This window comes from Cherax quadricarinatus, chromosome 18, assembly GCF_038502225.1.
Source record: "Cherax quadricarinatus isolate ZL_2023a chromosome 18, ASM3850222v1, whole genome shotgun sequence".
NCBI lineage: Eukaryota > Metazoa > Arthropoda > Malacostraca > Decapoda > Parastacidae > Cherax > Cherax quadricarinatus.
Window position 1 is genome coordinate 32872516 of NC_091309.1, and position 18429 is coordinate 32890944.

At 39.3% G+C, this 18429-nt stretch overlaps 1 protein-coding gene across 1 annotated transcript in view; it reads left to right on the top strand.

The window, feature by feature from the left end:
* Positions 1–572: 572 nt before the first annotated feature.
* oaf (out at first) overlaps positions 573–18429 on the top strand; it is a 42538-nt gene continuing 24681 nt past the window's right edge. Inside the window, exons 1-3 of the mRNA XM_053777827.2 lie at positions 573–801; positions 7720–7833; positions 9789–9923. Coding sequence (XP_053633802.1) covers positions 715–801; positions 7720–7833; positions 9789–9923 — 336 coding nt within the window. The 5' untranslated portion in view covers positions 573–714. The remainder of the gene's footprint in view (positions 802–7719; positions 7834–9788; positions 9924–18429) is intronic.

Sequence of the window (18429 nt, forward strand, 5' to 3'; positions counted from 1 at the left end):
GTTGTCCATGTGACCTAATTTGACCGAGATTCTCTGCATAACAAGCGGCTTTCTATATAGTAATGTCATTGATGTCATCTGAGACTGTATACCTTGTACATATACTTGTAGAAATAAAAATATTATTAATGTTACCTCTCCCCGAGTATATCTTCTTTCACTATAACTCCTTTTACATAGTTAAGATACTTACCCGTTTTTAACTTTTAAATATAAATAATAATTATCACAAGGACCCCATTGGAAATAAGTCGCTTTGTCTGGGCTATCTTAAGTTCTCTACACATATGCTACTATGTATGATAATCTATGTATAGCTCCCGCTTACGGAGGGCCCGGGTTCTGTGGAAACATTGACCTGTTGTCCTGTACCAAATAGGAATAAGATTAAGGACCCCAATGGAAATTTAGACAGTCCTCGATGACATGAATCCTGGGTGGCTAACCCTCCGGGGTTAAAAATCCGAACGAAATCTTACCTTAATAAATTTATTTACATAGTAAGTGTCAATATGGCAGGAGCTGTCAGTGGCCTTTATAAACCTAACAAGAACAACTGGGAGCATCTTGTTTCCATTTATTTTTTTTTTGGAGGAAGTTTGCTTCTTCTCCATTACCTGCCCAGGTTTGGGGTAAAAATCTTCACCAGAGGTCTGGGAGCAGGGCTAAATACGCCATACACCGTCACAGACCTTCAAAAACAAGAGGAACATAATGTGGTGGTACATGGTGATGGTGATGGTGATGGTGATGGTGATGGTGGGGTGTAGAGCACAACTCGTCGTCAACGTTAACACTCAGGTCATACCTCTTAATGTTATACAGAAATTTATAAATTGTATAATTGCTACTTGTTCTGAATGCCAGTAATCTTACGAATTTCTTAATTCATCGATTAGTCAGGAAAAAGTAAGTAAATTTTTATGTTATTTTGGTGAAGAGTTCTCCCATATATTAGTAAAATTATTGGCAGGAACTAACTAAATAATGTAACCCAACGTGAAGTAATCTCAACTTATATTTTGGTGTAATTTATGGTTATATTTTAACCTGTCATCATACTTGCCGCCTGGATAACTTGCTCACTTCAATGATTTGTTTTATTATTTTTACCATAAAATTTTAGCCTTTGTACAGGTATTTTTAAATATGACATTAATTGTTTATATTTAATATTGCATTATGCTTTTACTCTTTAATATCGTATTATGTTCCTTTGCCAAGACTTTCTTATTTTATCAGTCTTATTAATTTTATCATTTAAAAATTTCCACTGGTTTCACATATTGTATACTTGATCAATATTTTGTTATTTTAAAAATACATCAATTGTCTCATACCTAGGTATGGTTGCCCCCAAAATGTCATTTATTCAGTAGCTCTCTTGCCAGACATATGCAGACATTACAGTGTCAATGAGCCTTTAAACTGCAACATCCTTACCCCCTTTCAGAATGCAGACATTACTTCCCATAGTGCAGTTTTATTATTGCAAATATAATTTTAAAATTATTTTATTACCTAAAGTTGAATTTTTGCAGATTTTTCAGGCAAGGCTAATATTACCATAAGTACCTTTATATTTCATCTACCATTTCCTATTTTTTTTTTTTTAACTAATGCTTTTAATACCATTATATGCTAAGATTTTATTCAGATTATTCTAGTAATCCAGGATAGTATAAGAAAGGAAATATATCACTATGTTCTACTTTTTTTGAGATATTCTATGTTGTATTTACACACATGGTGTTGTAGAAGACAGTTGTAAAAGTCTTAGTGTGTAATGAATCAGAACAAAAGATTTAACCATCTATGTCTGGCTTATTTCTTTTGTGATCTTTTGAGACCCTTCCCAGGATGAGACCTACAACAGTCAACTAATACCCAGGTACCTACTTACTGCTGGATGAACTGACAAAAGGTGTAAGGAAACTTGCCAAATATTTCAACATGTGCTGGGATGGACATTAAGTTCATTAGATACGAGTTCTTTCCAGTACCATTTAGGTTACCTGAAATGCTGTGGATAACCAGAGGCATACTGTGGGTACTATTAAATGTTATCCAGTCCTGTAAAACTATGTGCTTCTTCTTACCTGGAGTATAGCTGGAGGGTGTTTCGAGGGTCAGTGGCCCTGTGGCCAGGTCCATAACCAGGCCTCAGGGTGGATCAGGGCCTGATCAACAGGCTGATACTGGTGGCTGCATGCAAATCGACATATGAACCACAGCTTGGCTGGCTAGGTACTAACTTGAGGTGCCTGTCCAGCTCCCTCTTGAAGGCAGCCAGGGGTCTATTGGTAATCCCCTTTATGTATGCTGGGAAGCAGTTGAACAAGTTTGGGCCTTCTGACGCTTATTGTGTTCTCGCTTAGCATACTCATGGTGCTCCTGCTTTTCATTGGGGGGTTGTTGCACCACCTGCCAAGTCTTTTACTTTCATAGGAAGTGATTTCCGTTTGCAGATTTGGGACTAGTCCCTCTAGGATTTTCTATGTGTATATTATCATGCATCTTTCTTGCCTACATTCCAAGAAGTACAGGTCAAGGGACTTCATCCGTTTCCAGTAATTTAGGTGTTTTATTGTACAGTGGACCCTCGACAAATGCTATTAATCCGTTCCTGAGAGCTCATCGTTAGTCAAAATTATCGTCAGTCAAGTTAATTTTCCCCATAAGAAATAATGGAAATCAAATTAATCCGTGCAGGACACCCCAAAATATGAAAAAAGAATTTTTTTTACCACATGAAATATTAATTTTAATACACACAAACTGAAGAAGACATGCACAGTTACATGACACTTACCTTTATTGAAGATCTGGTGATGATTGATGGGATGGGAGGAGGGGAGAGTGTTGATGGTCTTAGTGTTTAGAAGGGGAATCCCCTTCCATTAGGACTTGAGGTGGCAAGTCCTTTTCTGGGGTTACTTCCCTTCTTCTTTTAATGCCACTAGGACCAGCTTGAGAGTCACTGGACCTCTGTCGCACAACATATCTGTCCATAGAGGCCTGTACCTCCCGTTCCTTTATGACATTTCTAAAGTGTTTCACAACATTGCAGGTGCAATCACTACAAACGCTGTGATAATGTGAAATGTTCCGATTGTATGTTTGGATGGGACCGTGGTGGCTGGCTGGCTTGTAAACACTGGCACCCACAGGACAAGTGAGGCACACTCAGGCCAAAGTGGCCACGTCTCGAAATGAATAGCGTTGGTCGGGTTTTTTAGTGCTAGTCGAGGCAAATTTTTGCGTTAAAATGTATCGCTAGTCGGATTTAACGTTAGACAATGCCAACGTTGGTCGAGGGTCCACTGTACTTATATGTGCAGTAAAAGTTCTCTGTATATTCTCCAGGTCTGCAATTTTGTGTCACAACAGCTGCCTCCCGAACTGAGCTCGGATTGGCGTGTCTCCGTGTTCCTTCCGTGGAATGCACTAGGCTGCATGGGCATGTGTAGTTCTCGAGGGGGGCAGGGGGGGTGATGGGCAACGGCAACGGTGACAAAAAATGAATGAATGCAGTTTCACCTACCTTGAAAAGGGTCATTAGTGTACATCAGTACAGTACTCCAGCCTAGAGAGAAAAAGCGATTTGAAGAGAATCATCACTGGCTTGGCATCCCTAGCTTTGAAGAATCTCATCCATCCTGTCATTTTCCTACCAAATGTGGTAGATACATTGTTGTGATTGTTGAAAGTGAGATTCTATGACTATCACTCCCAGGTCCTTCACTTTAGTTTTTCACTGTTGTGTGTTGGAATTTTTTATACTCTGATCCAGATCTTATTTCTTCAAGTTTTCCATAGTGGAGTAATTGAAATTTATCTTCATTGAACTTCATATTTAAAAACTTGGTTAATCTCTGTCTATGTCTTATATGAGGATGAGGAAAAGGATGGGAGTGAGTACTGTATACTTTGTGAAATGGAGCTTTTCACTGTAGCTGCCTCTGATTTTACTCTGCTTACTATTACTCTTTGTGTTCTATTTGCTATGAAGTTATGGATCCATGTACCTACTTTTCCTGTTATTCCTTTATTGTACATTTTGTGTGCTGTTACACCATGATCACACTTGTAATTTGCTCTTCATTAACTTCATGATTGTTAATCAGAGATTCCTTGTTAGCCAGATCGTAGTCAAGTAGTTTATTTTCTCTATTTGATTCTAACGCACTGTGCCCAAAGTACAGTTTATCATTAGGTCATTTGAGAGACATTGGAGTTGCTCAATAGTTTGTAGTACTTGACCATTCCCCAGGATGCAACCCACAATGATCAACTAACTCCCGGGTACCTTTTTACTGAAGGTTAACTGGGACAGTGGGTGTGAGGAGACTCGCCCATATGTCTCGACCTGTTTTTAAAAAGCAGTTGTGAATTATTTTTAGAAAGTTACTGGACTCTAAATTTCTTGTCAAACTGGTTCAATAAATTTGTCTGAAGTTAAAATCTCCTTTTAAAACTTAATTTTTTATTTCTAGATGCATTAGCAATTTCATCCTATACGTTTACTGTGATCACTGATTAGCTTCTCGTGCTCTTCAAGAAACTGCAGCCAAACTGATTACATGTCTGTCTCTTCCACATTTACAGTGGTACCTTGACTTACGAGTGCCCCAACTTACGAGTTTTTCGAGTTATGAGACGTCGCTCGGTCGATTTTTTGCTTTGAGTTGCGAACCAAAATCCAAGTTACAGGCGAGGTTCAGATACGCTGCCATTAGTTGGCGCAGTAAATGCCACAACATTTGCACAGATGGAAGCATCTCTCTTGTGTTGTGCTTGCATTTTGTGCTTTTTGTGCAGTTATTTTGCTAAATTTCTTTTTTCTAACCATGGGTTCTAAGAAAGTAAGTGCAAAGGACAGTGCTGAGAAAAAGAAGAGAATGATATCCATTGAATTTAAGCGATAGAGTTTATGACAAATGAAAGCAACTGAAAAAGCACGAAGCAAAACGAACTCCTCCAATCTCCTCTGCCTATCTTTTCTACCCTCCACCTCTGCCAGCATCTTCTATTAGCCCAAGTCGTCTGATCTCCAAGGTAAATACGTTTTATAAAGCCAGTTTATTTCTTTACATTCTCTTTTAGTATGTTTTATGTTTTTATACAATATTTCTTATTTATAAATACATTTTTCTTATTTTAAAACCCATAACAAAAAAAATTGGGGTGGTTTCTTGGGGGCTGGAATAGATTAATGGCATTTCAATTAATTTCAATGAGGAAAATAGATTTGATATACGAGCACATTGAGTTATGAGCTCGGTCACGGAATGAATTAAACTCGTAAGTCAAGGAACCACTGTATATCGTTTCTGATGCAATAGTTTAAATTTTCCCTGACATAGCAACTGATGGTAACTGCATAGAATAATTTATTTTTTTATTTTTTATTAATTCATCGGCCATTTCCCACCAAGGCAGGGTGGCCCGAAAAAAAAAAAATCATCATTCATTCCATCACTATCTTGCCAGAGTTATAAAACTGTAACATTAACACCCCTCCTTCAGAGTGCAGGTACTGTACTTCCTATCTCCAGGACTCGAGTCTGGCCTGCTGGTTTCCCTGAATCCCGTCATAAATGTTACCTTGCTCACACTCCAACAGCACGTCAAGTCCTAAAAACCATTTGTCTCCATTCGTTCCTATCTAACATGCTCATGCATGCTTGCTGGAAGTCCAAGCCCCTCACACAGAAAACCTCCTTTACCCCCTTGCTCCAACCTTTCCTAGGCTGACCCATACCCCGCCTTCCCCCCCTACAGATTTATACACTCTCAAAGTCATTCTATTTTGTTCCATCCTCTCTTCATGTCCGAACCACCTCGTCCCACCTGCTCAGCCATCTGGTTAATAGTTTTGGAAATCCTGCACCTCCTATTCTGCAAACTATGGATTCTCTGCATTATATTCACACCACACATTGCCCTCAGACATGACATCTCCACTGGCTCCAGCCTTATCCTTGCTGCAACTTTCATTACCCATGCTCCACACCCATATAAGAGCATTGGTATAACTGTACTCTCATATATTTCCCTCTTTGCTTCCATGGATAAAGTACTTTGTCTCCACAGACTCCTCAGTGCACCACTCACCTTTTTTTACCTTGTCAATTCTGTGGTTCACCTCATCTTTTGTAGACCCATCTGCTGACACATCCACTCTCAAATATCTGAAAACATTCACCTCCGTATGCTCTCCCTCCAATCACCTTATTTATTCTTGGCAAAATGAATAATCAATTCTAACATCTGGTACACTATGTACACCTAGCAATGAATCGGCTACTTGGTTGTGGATTGCATCCTGGGGATGAAGACCAAAGGACCCAACAGGAAATGGTAAATTAGTGATTGGGTATCATTGGTTAATAACCTTTGGTGTTAATAATATAAATACTGTAATGTGTTCTTTTTTCCTCTACCCTAATCTTCATTGTTACCATGCTAATATAGTATGATGCAGGCATTACTAAAGCTTTTACTTTTTTAACCCTTTGACTATTTTGGCCATATATATACGTCTTACAAGCCAGTTTTTCGGACGTATTAATATGTATAAATTCTAGCGGTTTCAAATCAAGTGGGAGAAAGCTGGTAGGCCCACATATGAGAGAATGGGCTTGTGTGGTCAGTGTGCACCACATAAAAAAATCCTGCAGCACACAGTGCATAATGAGAAAAGAAAAACTGACTGTTTTTTGGGATTAAAATGCTGACTTTGAGGTGTACTTTCGTATAGTATTTATCGTTGTATTCTCGTTTTCATGGTCTTACGTGATAAAATGGAAAACACATTACAAAAATAAGAGATGATTTTGATTAGTTTCACGATGAAAACGACCTTGAAATTGAGCTCAAAGTAGTGGAAATGTTCGATTTTTTACCAATGTTCAGTAGTAAGCAAATCACACCACACGTCCAATACACGTCAACTGGTGAGTCTAATATTCTTTCACTAGTGCATTGATATTATTTATACCATTTTTACAATAATGCAGTAGTCTGCATAACAGTAAATTTTGTATTTTTTGTATGAATAAAAAATCAAAATAGAAAGCAATAGTAATATAAGAGGGGCCTAGAGATGTGACTAATGAACAGAGGATGTTATTTTAGTGCCAAGAATGTCTACATTGTTTATTCTGGACCCTATTTTGAAATTGGCATCTTTTTTAATTTGTGTGAAATTGGCCAAATTGCCAATTTCTGACCACTTTATTGGGTAGTTCAAATCGGTAAATGGGCGGTTTCTTGTACTCAACTGATAGAAAAAATGGAGTTCTAAAGAAATAGCTATGAGTTTGGTCAACTGGATCAACGGAATTGGCCAAAAACACCGCTCAAAGTTGGTGAAATCTCCGATGCGTATATATCGCTGAGACTGCTAACTTTGCGGGAGCATAATTCTGTGAGTTTTTGACCAAATTTCATACTTTTGGTGTCATTACCATCGGGAAAAGATTCTCTATCATTTCATAAGAAAAAATTATTTTTTTTTCCAAAAATTTTGCGACATAGAATGACAGTTTCAGAAAGGGGCTTGCGACAGTCAAAGGGTCAATTATTGTAGTTGTTAGTAAATTAATATTTTTTTATTACATCATACAGGTATTGTTTTCTCCTTATTTTTACACATTAAAAAGAATTTTATGCACAAAATCATTGTATTAAAAAGCTTTTTTATTTCATTTACAGAATGGTGAGGTGTTCAAGGAAACAATTACTGCAAACATATCTGATGATTCAGTCATTTTAGAGTTTCCTCAAAATGATGGTACATATATCACACAGCTTATTGACTTCAAACAAGTAAGTGTACTAATATACTAGTACATACCATATATCATCTTAATTAAATGAAGCCTGATTACAGCCCATCTCCCAAAAGCTTTATGGTTTTTATGGGCTGAGTGCTTCCCCAAAAATATAATAATAATAATAAAGATTTTCATCTGTTTATGTTTAGTAAACTGTTTGGAAAAAGGGGCTGCTAGCCTGTTCCTCTCTGCATTTTAGTTAATTTTTACAACACGCATGGCTTATGGAGAAAAATTCTTATTCCACTTCCTCATGCATATGAAAGGAAAGGAAAATAATAAGAAAAAGAACTATTAAGAAAAATCAAGGAAAACTCAGATGAGTGTGTATACATAAATGTGTATATACATGTGTAGTGTGACCTAATTGTAAGTAAAAGTAGAAAGATATTCCTGTTATTTTGTGTGTTTATGAAAGAGAAAAGAAGACATCAGCACTCCTGCCATCATGTAAAACAAATATAGGTTTCTGTCTTACACTCATTTGGCAGGACAGTAGTATAGTGGTACCCTGAGTTTCATATAGTTCTCAACTCAAACAATTATGTAAGTGTATTATTGTAAGTGCTTTTGTAGGTGTATTTTTCGGGGTCTGAAATGGACTAATCTAATTTACATTGTTCCTTATGGGAACAAATTAGTTCAGTAATGGCACTCGAACAGCCTTCTGGAACAAATTATGGCCGAAACTTGGGGTGCCACTATACTTCCCTGGGTGGTTGCTGTCTACCAACCTACTACTATCAAATATGCAGAGGATTCAGAGTGTGGAAATTAGGAGTTGTGGAGTTATAAAAAGTACTATTCAAAGGCCTGAAGAGGAGTTATTGAAGTGGTTTGGTCATTTAGAGAGGGTGGAGCAAAATTGAATGACTTGGAGGGTGTATAAATCTGTAGTGGAGGGGAGGAGGGGAAGGGGTCGTCCTGCAGAAGGATGGAGGGAGAGAGTAAAAAGGTTTCGTGTGCAAGGGGCCTGGACTTGCAGCAACCATGTGTGAGTGTTTTAGATAGGAGTGAATGGAGACAAATGGTTTTTGGGACCTGATGAGCTGTTGGAGTGTGAGCAGTGTTATATTTTGTGAAGGGATTCAGGGAAACCGGTTAGCCCGACTGGAATCCTGGAGGTGGGAAGTACAATGCTTGCAATTTAAAGGAGGAGTTTAAGATATCGACTGTTTGGAGTGACATCTAAACTGTCATATCTGGGCACCTCAGCAAAGACAGAGATTGTGTGTGAATGATGGTGAAAGTGTTTCTTTCTTTTTTGGGTCACCCTGCCTCGGTGGGAAATGGCCGGCGTATTAAAAAAATAAAATAATAATAATTATTGACATCAGATAGTTACCAGTAAGTGTACTTGACTTGTCAACATTTACAATAGAACAAAAATCACAATACTATGGTGAACAAAACACAACTAGCCCATGTATTTGAAAGGAATGCTGGACAACTTTTCAGTTCTTGCTGGACTGTTATCAAGTCATGAGTGAATATTGCATTACTAAAAAACGTAAAATATACTATGAATTACAATTTAATTTTTGGTATTAATTTTCCCTTCCCAGTTTTGATCATTTATATACTATATGACCTACTGTATTTCTTTGCTGGCCAACTAATCAAGTGCACTAATTGCTGTTATTGTTTTTTAGGTAATAAAGACAGTGTTTTTCATTTTAATCCCTACTCCTGTCTGTTATTATAAATATTTTGATTTCAGATGTTGCAGTGCAGTTGGTATAATCTAACATTCTGATATATTGAAAAATAATTCTCTAGTACACAGTATCATGTGCAAAACAATTTACAGATAACTCACACTTTGCAGAGAAAACTTTGGATGTTTTCATTCATTCTGGTTCTCAGTGTTGTCTAGATTCCTCTCCATAATGTGGGTTATTTGTAGACAGATATTGTAATCAAAGGTTTGTCTTTCTCTCACTGCAGGAGTTGCAGATCTTTAAAGTGATTGTCTTAGGTGAAGAGGAACTGGGTCAGAGTCAGTATCAGGTTATGTGCTTCATTATGAGATTTTTCAAGAGCAACTTCATCTCTTCTGATGCCATGTCAAAGTTACGACAGGTAAGACCCTACATTCTTGCATATACATGTATGTTAAAGCTAATTACATTCTGGTACTGCTGTGTAAATAACAAACAACTTTATTAAATAATCATCAGATAAATGCTGCACTATGTATGCATTACATTTTTCATTATATTGTGTGTGTGTGCATGCATGTACGTGTGCAATATGCTTATCTGTTACCGAAGGGGTGTAATCTCGACTCCTGGCCTTGCCTCGTCACTTGTTGCTACTAGATTCACACACTCCTGGCTTTGAGAGCCTTATCATTCCTACCTCTACCACTTCACTTTCCAGGTTGTTCCACTTCTTGACAAAGACTGAATAAATGCTTCCTAACATCCCTGTGACTCATTGGAGTTTTCAACTTACAGCTGTGCCCTTATGTTCCTGTTTCCTATCTCTCAAACAGTCTGTCCTTATTCACCCTGTCAGTTCATCTCATTACAGTGGACCCTCGGTTATTGGCCATAATCCATTCCAGAAGGTTGGCCGATAACTGAAATGGCCGAAAACCGAATTAATATTTCCTATAAGAATTAATGGAAATACAATTAATCCGTTCCAGACAAAAATATTCACAAAAAAAAAAATTTTTTTAACAATTATTTAAGTTTTACATACCTTTACTGAAGGCTAATGCTGGCTTCTGGAAGATAGGGAAGAGGAAAGAGGGAGGAGTTAATGTTTGGAAGGGGAATCCTCCTCCATGAAGCCTTTAGGTAGCAAAGTCTTCTCTGGGGTTACTTCCCTTCTTTGTCTTTTAATGCTACTAAGACCAGCTTGAGAGTCACTGGACCCCTGCCTCACAACAAATCTGTCCATGGAGGTCTGTTTCTGGCATCTCTCTAAGGTTTCCCTGAAGTGGGACAGGGTTTTGTCACTGAACATGTTGCAGATATGGCTTGTTTCAGCTTGGTCAGGGTGGCGTTTCTCTACAAAAGCTTGCACCCTAGTCCACACTGCACACACCTCTTTAATCTGTCATTTACTACTACAGTACATTCATTACTAACCTTAAAATATTTGTAGTCTTAATGTAGGGCAAGAGGTGAGTAGTATTGATTTGTAGGAAGTCTGTGTAGGTAGCAGCAGATGTAGGTACAGTACACGTATGTAGCCCTCACCCCTGGGCTACACTACACAGCTATATTACAATACACAACCATATTATTACACTACACAGCCATATTATCATATTCACTGAGTTTAATCATTTCTAACAACTACCTTTAGATGCCATCAAAAACAAAGGGAGAAGTAATGAATAATTCATGACAAGAATTGTAAACAAATGCATATGAAGGGCGGTTACTGCGCCAGTCGCCAGATTCACAGTTTTCTCTGACACTGCATCAGAGAAAACATAATGTTTACTCTCCATCCCACTCTCCACTCGATAACATATAAACATTGCATGTTTATATGCTATGTTTATATGCTACACGATATGTAACGTGTTTCTTATATAATTTTGAAGAAAATATCATAGATGGATTAATGAAAATGTCTATATTAACGTAAAATAAGACATTTAATGTACCAGTGATTATTATTAAATATACATCGCATATAAACATTGCATGTTTTCATATACTATGTAACGTGTTCCTTTGGGCCCATGGTTGCTTATTTTGCAGTTGTACTCAATCAATAACCACAAAAAACAATGGATTATAGCAAAAATGTTGGGATGAATGAGCAGAAGCTTTCTCACTCGCCCAGAGACAAAGCTAAACTGACTCGCAAACGGCCCCAGCCGGCGGATGGATGCCTCCCAAATGGCCGATAACCGAATTAATGATTGATAACTGGGCGCCGATAACAGAGTTTGCCGATAACTGAACTGGCTGATAACTGGGGGTCCATTGTATTTTGCACATTATCATATTACCCCTTTCCCTTCTGTTCTCCAGTTTTTTTTTTTTTAACAAGTTGGCTGTCTCCCACCGAGGCAGGGTGACGCAAAAACAAAGAAAATCCCCAAAAAGAAAAATACATACTTTCATCATTCAACACTTTCACCTCACTCACACATAATCACTGTTTTTGCAGAGGTGCTCAGAATGTAACAGTTTAGAAGCATATACGTATAAAAATACACAATATATCCCTCCAAACTGCCAATATCCCAAATCCCTCCTTTAGAGTGCAGGCATTGTACTTCCCATTTCCAGGACTCGAGTCCGGCTATATAAAATAACCGGTTTTCCTGAATCCCTTCACTAAATATTACCCTGCTCACACTCCAACAGCTCGTCAGGTCCCAAATACCATTCGACTCCATTCACTTCTATCTAACACGCTCACACATGCTTGCTGAAAGTCCAAGCCCCTTGCCCACAAAACCTCCTTTACCCCCCTCCTCCAGCCTTTTCGAGGACGAACCCTACCCCACCTTCCTTCCCCTACAGATTTATACGCTCTCCATGTCATTCTACTCTGATCCATTCACTCTAAATGACCAAACCACCTCAACAATCCCTCTTCAGCCCTCTGACCCCTCAAGGAAGGTTCCTTGATGTTGGTGAGGGGCTCTTGATTTAGGGAATTGGATCTGTGCTCCAGTTCCCCGAATTAAGCCTGAATGCCTTCCACATCCCCCCCCCAGGCGCTGTATAATCCTCCGGGTTTAGTGCTTCCCCCTTGATTATAATAATAATAATTCAGCCCTCTGACTAATACTCTTATTAACTCCACACCTTCTCCTAATTTCCACACTCCGAATTTTCTGCATAATATTTACACCACACGTTGCCCTTAGACAGGACATCTCCACTGCCTCCAACCGCCTCCTCGCTGCAGCATTTACAACCCAAGCTTCACACCCATATAAGAGTGTTGGTACAGTGGTCCCTTGTTTTTCGTAATTAATCCGTTCCTGGAGCCGTTACTATAAAAGAAATTTACGATTTACGAATCAATTTTCCCCATAAGAAATAATGTAAATACAATTAATCCGTTCCTGACACCCAGAAGTATTAAAACATAAAATTTTTTAACATGAAATATACATGTAGTACATAAACAATACAATGGGAAATGATGAATGAAACATTAACAGCATAACACTTACCTTTATTGGAGATTCTTCTTAGTGTATGGGAGACTGGAGGAGGAAAGAGAGTGGATTGTTTATAGTTTGGAAGGGGAATCCCCTTCCATCAACACCTCAGGTACCATTTGCTTTTCTGGGGTTGCTTCTCTTCTCCGTTTCTTAATGCAAGTAGGACCACCTTGAGAGTCATTGGAGTCCTGTCTCACAAAATAACTGTGGAGAGAGCTCTGTTTCTGGCGTCTCTTTAACACTTCCCTAAAATGGCCCAAGACTTTGTCACTGTACATGTTGCCAACCTGGCTTGCAACAACCTTGTTAGGGTGATGTTTCTCCATAAAGCTTTCCATCTTACCCCACATAGTAAAAATCTCTTTAATTTCTGAAGAAGGCACCTTCTTCCATCTCTCTTCCTCCTCCTCTGCAGCAAGATTCTGAGCTGCGATGTGTTGCTCTTCCTGCTGAAGCTCTTGCAGCTCCTCAGTGGTGAGCTCTTCACTGTGGTCTTCCACCAATTCTTCCACATCCTTCAAACTCACATCCAACCCCATGGAACTCCCCAGTGCCACAATTGATTTTACAACAGACATAGGCTCATTAGGGTCAGTCCCAAATCCTTCAAAATCCCTCTTGTCAACACAATCTAGCCACAATTTTCTCCAGGCAGAGTTCAAAGTCCTGGTAGTCACTCCCTCCCAAGCCATACCTATAAGGGTTATGCAGTGGAGGATGCTGAAGTGTTCTCTCCAAAATTCCCTTAGGGTCAAGTGAGTGTCTATGGTCACAGTCAAGCACCTGTGAAACATTGCTTTTGTGTAGAGTTTTTTAAAGTTTGCAATAACCTACTGGTCCATGGGTTGGAGGAGAGGAGTGGTATTCGGGGGCAAGAACTTTTCTGTGATGAACCCAAACTCCTCGAAAATTAGGTCATCCAAGTTTGGAGGATGAGCAGGTGCATTGTCCATTACTAGCAGGCACTTGAGATCCAATTTCTTTTCCAGGAGATACTCCTTCACACTAGGGCCAAACACTTCATTGAACCACTCGACAAAAATTTCCCTCGTGACCCATGCCTTACTATTAGACTTCCAAAACACACACAGTTTACTCCTCATAACATTGTTTTTCCTGAACACTCTGGGATTTTCAGAATGGTACACTAGTAATGGCTTCACTTTGAAATCCCCACTAGCGTTAGCACAGAACATTAGCGTCAGCCTGTCTTTCATAGGCTTGTGTCCTGGCATTGCCTTTTCCTCTTGTGTAATGAAGGTCCTCTTTGGCATTTTCTTCCAAAAGAGGCCTGTTTCGTCACAATTGAACACTTGTTCAGGTTTCAGTCCTTCAGCCTCTATGTACTCCTGGAACTCATGCACATATTTTTCAGCCGCCTTGTGGTCCGAACTGGCAGCCTCACCATGCCTTACCACGCTGTGTATGCCAGTACGGTTCTTAAATCTCTCAAACCAGCCTTTGCTGGCCTTAAATTCACTCACTTCACCACTATTTGCAGGCAGTTTCTTTACCAAATCTTCATGCAACTGCCTAGCCTTTTCACAAATAATCGAAGTCATAAGAGTATTTCCTGCTAATTGTTTCTCATTTATCCACACCAATAATAACTTCTCAACCTCTTCCAGTACTGGTGATCTCATTTTTGTCAGCATAGTTACTCCCTTTGCAACAACAGCATCCTTTATTTCCTTTTTCTTGGCCACTATGGAACATAAGGTTGTGTAGGGTTTCTTATACATCCTGGACATTTCGGCCACACTTGTACCACTTTCATGTTGTTCAATGATGGTTTTCTTAAATTCAGTTGTATTTCTCACCTTCTTTACCACAGGCTTGGCACTAGGAGCTTTCTTTGGAGCCATGGTAGCTTATTTAGTACTTGCAAGCACTAAAATAAATGGAATATTATGAAATATTTCGCTGGAACACGTGAGGGGACCTTCGCTCACTGGTAAACAATGCCAGACTGGCTGCCGCCCCGGCTCACACCGTGGGTACGCGTCCCGGACGAACTACGACTCACGAGTCAACCTATGAAAAGCGAGTCCATGTTTATATGAAAATACCCCTGTGATTGGCGAATTTTACGATTGCCGGGAACTACGAAAAGCGGGGGACCACTGTACTACTATACTTTCATACATTCCCATCTTTGCCTCCATAGATAACATTTTTTTGTCTCCACATATACCTCAATGCACCACTCACCTTTTTTTCTTCATCAATTCTATGATTAACCTCATCCTTCATAAATCCATCCACTGACACATCAACTTCCAAATATCTGAAAACATTCACTTCTTCCATACTCCTCCTCCCCAAATTGATATCCAATTTTTCTTTATCTAAATAATTTGATACCCTCATCACCTTACTCTTTTCTATGTTCACTTTCAACTTTCTACCTTTACACACATTCCCAAATTTGTCCACTAACCTTTGAAATTTTTCTTTAGAATCTCCAGTAAGCACAGTATCATCAGCAAAAAGTAACTTTGTCACTTACCATTTTGTGTTTGATTCCCCATAATTTAATCCCACCCCTCTCCCGAACACTCTAGGATTTACTTCTTTTACAACCCCATCTATAAATATATTAAACAACCATGGTGACATTACACATCCCTGTCTAAGACCTACTTTTACAGGGAAGTAGTCTCCCTCTCTTCTGCACACCCTAACCTGAGCCTCACTATTCTCATAAAAACTCTTTACATCATTTAGTAACTTAGCACTTATTCCATATATTTGCAACATCTGCCACATTGCTCCCCTATCCACTCTATTATATGTCTTTTCTAAATCCATAAATGCAATAAAAGCTTCCCTACCTTTATTCAGTTTTTTTTTTTTTTTTATTATCACACTGGCCGATTCCCACCAAGGCAGGGTGGCCCGAAAAAGAAAAACTTTCACCATCATTCACTCCATCACTGTCTTGCCAGAAGGGTGCTTTACACTACAGTTTTTAAACTGCAACATTTACACCCCTCCTTCAGAGTGCAGGCACTGTACTTCCCATCTCCAGGACTCAAGTCCAGCCTGCCGGTTTCCCTGAACCCCTTCATAAATGTTACTGTGCTCACACTCCAACAGCACGTCAAGTATTAAAAACCATTTGTCTCCATTCACTCCTATCAAACACGCTCACGCATGCCTGCTGGAAGTCCAAGCCCCTCGCACACAAAACCTCCTTTACCCCAAGCTGAATTCCCTTCACATCTCCTCATAGGACATAACCCTTTATCTCTGGGACTGGTCTTGTTGCAAACCTACACTTTCTCCAATTTCTTGATGTGCTTGACCAGGTGTGGGTTCCATACTGGTGCTGCATACTCCAGTACTCAGTGGAACCTCTGCTTACGAGTGCCCCACGATGCTAGTTTTTCAGGATATGAGCCGTCGCTCGGTCAATTTTTTGCTCTTGGATACGAGCCAAAATTCAGGTTGTGAGCTTCCCCCCCCTCAAGGGAGGTTCCATGACACTTGTGAGTGGCTCATGATCAAGGGAATTGTGTCTGTGCTCCAGTTCCCTAAATTATGCCTGAATACCTTCCATCCCCTCCCTCCCACAGGCACTGTATAATCCTACGGGTTTAGTGCTTCCCCATTATAATAATAATTAATATAATAATACTGTGGACCCCTGGTTTTCGGCCAGTGCGGAACTCGTACAGTTTGGATTTCGAGCACTTTTTTTTTTTTTTTTTTTTTTGGTGAAATTTCCCCCCAGGTTTCGTACATCTGCTCAGAAATCGTTGGTAACAGACACGTTTGCCTAGGCCGCTCATATGTTCATGACTCACTCTTGGGCACATTAAATGTCCTATTGTATGTTAATATAGACATTTTCATTAATCCGTCTATGATATTTTCTTCAAAATTTTATAAGAAACTCATTACATAGCATATAAACATGCCTTTGTTACTCGTTCACTAAGAGTGGGCCTCTAGTCTTAATGTCATAGTAATAATACTAATTTTTTTCCCACTGAGACAGGGTGACCAAAAAAGAAAAAATCCCTAGAAAAGAAAATACTTTCATCATCATTCAACACTTTCGCCTCATTCATACATAATCACCATCTTTGCAGAGGTGCTCAGATACAAGAGTTTAAAAGTACCTCCAAACTGTCAATATCCCAGACCCCTCCTTTAAAGTGCAGGCATTGTACTTCCCATTTTCAGGACTCAAGCCCATCTAAATCTATAATAACCGGTTTCCCTGAATCTCTTCACTAAATATTAACCTGCTCGCACTCCAACAGCTCGTCAGGTCCCAAAATCCATTTGTCTCCATTCACTCTTATCTAACATGCTCACTCACGCTTGCTGGAAGTCCAAGCCCCTCGCCCACAAAACCTCCTTTACCCCCACCCTCCAATCTTTTCGAGGACAACCCCTACCCCGCTTTCCTTGCCCTACAGATTTATACGCTCTGTGTCATTCTACTTTGATCCATTCTCTCTAAATGACCAAACCGCCTCAACAACCCCTCTTCAGCCCTCTGACTAATACTTTTATTAATTCCACACCTCCTAATTTCCACACTCCAAATTCTCTGCATAATATTTACACCACACATTGCCCTTAGACAGGACATCTCCACTGCCTCCAACCATCTCCTAGCTGCAGCATTTACAACCCAAGCTTCACACCCATATAAGAGTGTTGGTACCACTGTACTTTCATACATTCTCTTCTTTGCCTCCATTGATAATGTTTTTTTGTCTCCACATGTACCTCAATGCACCACTCACCTTTCTTTCTTCATCAATTCTATGGTTAACCTAATCCCTCATAAACCCATCTGCTGACACGTCAATTCCCAAATATAAAAAAACATTCATTTCTTCCATACTCCCTCTGTCCAATGTGATACCCAATTTTTCTTTATCTAAATTGTTTGATACTCTCATCACCTTACTCTTATCTGTGTTCACTTGCAACTTTCTACCTTTACACACCCTCCCAAACTCGTCCACTTACCTTTGCAATTTTTCTTTAGAATCTCCCATAAGCACAGTATCATCAACAAAAAGTAACTGTGTCAACTCCCATTTTGTACTTGATTCCCCATAATTTAATCCCACCCCTCTCCCCAACACCCTAGCATTTACCTCCTTCACAACCCCATCTATAAATATATTAAACAACCATGGTGACATTACACATCCCTGTCTAAAACCTACTTTTACTGGGAAGTAATCTCCCTCTCTTCTATACGCCCTAACCTGAGCCTCACTATCCTCATAAAAACTCTTTACAGCATTTACTAACTTACAACACTTACAACATCTGCCACATTGCTTCCCTATCCTTTTCTAAATCCATAAATGCAATGAAAACTTCCCTACCTTTATCTAAACACTGGTCACATATATGCTTCAGTGTAAACACTTGATCTACACATCCTCTACCCACTCTAATGCC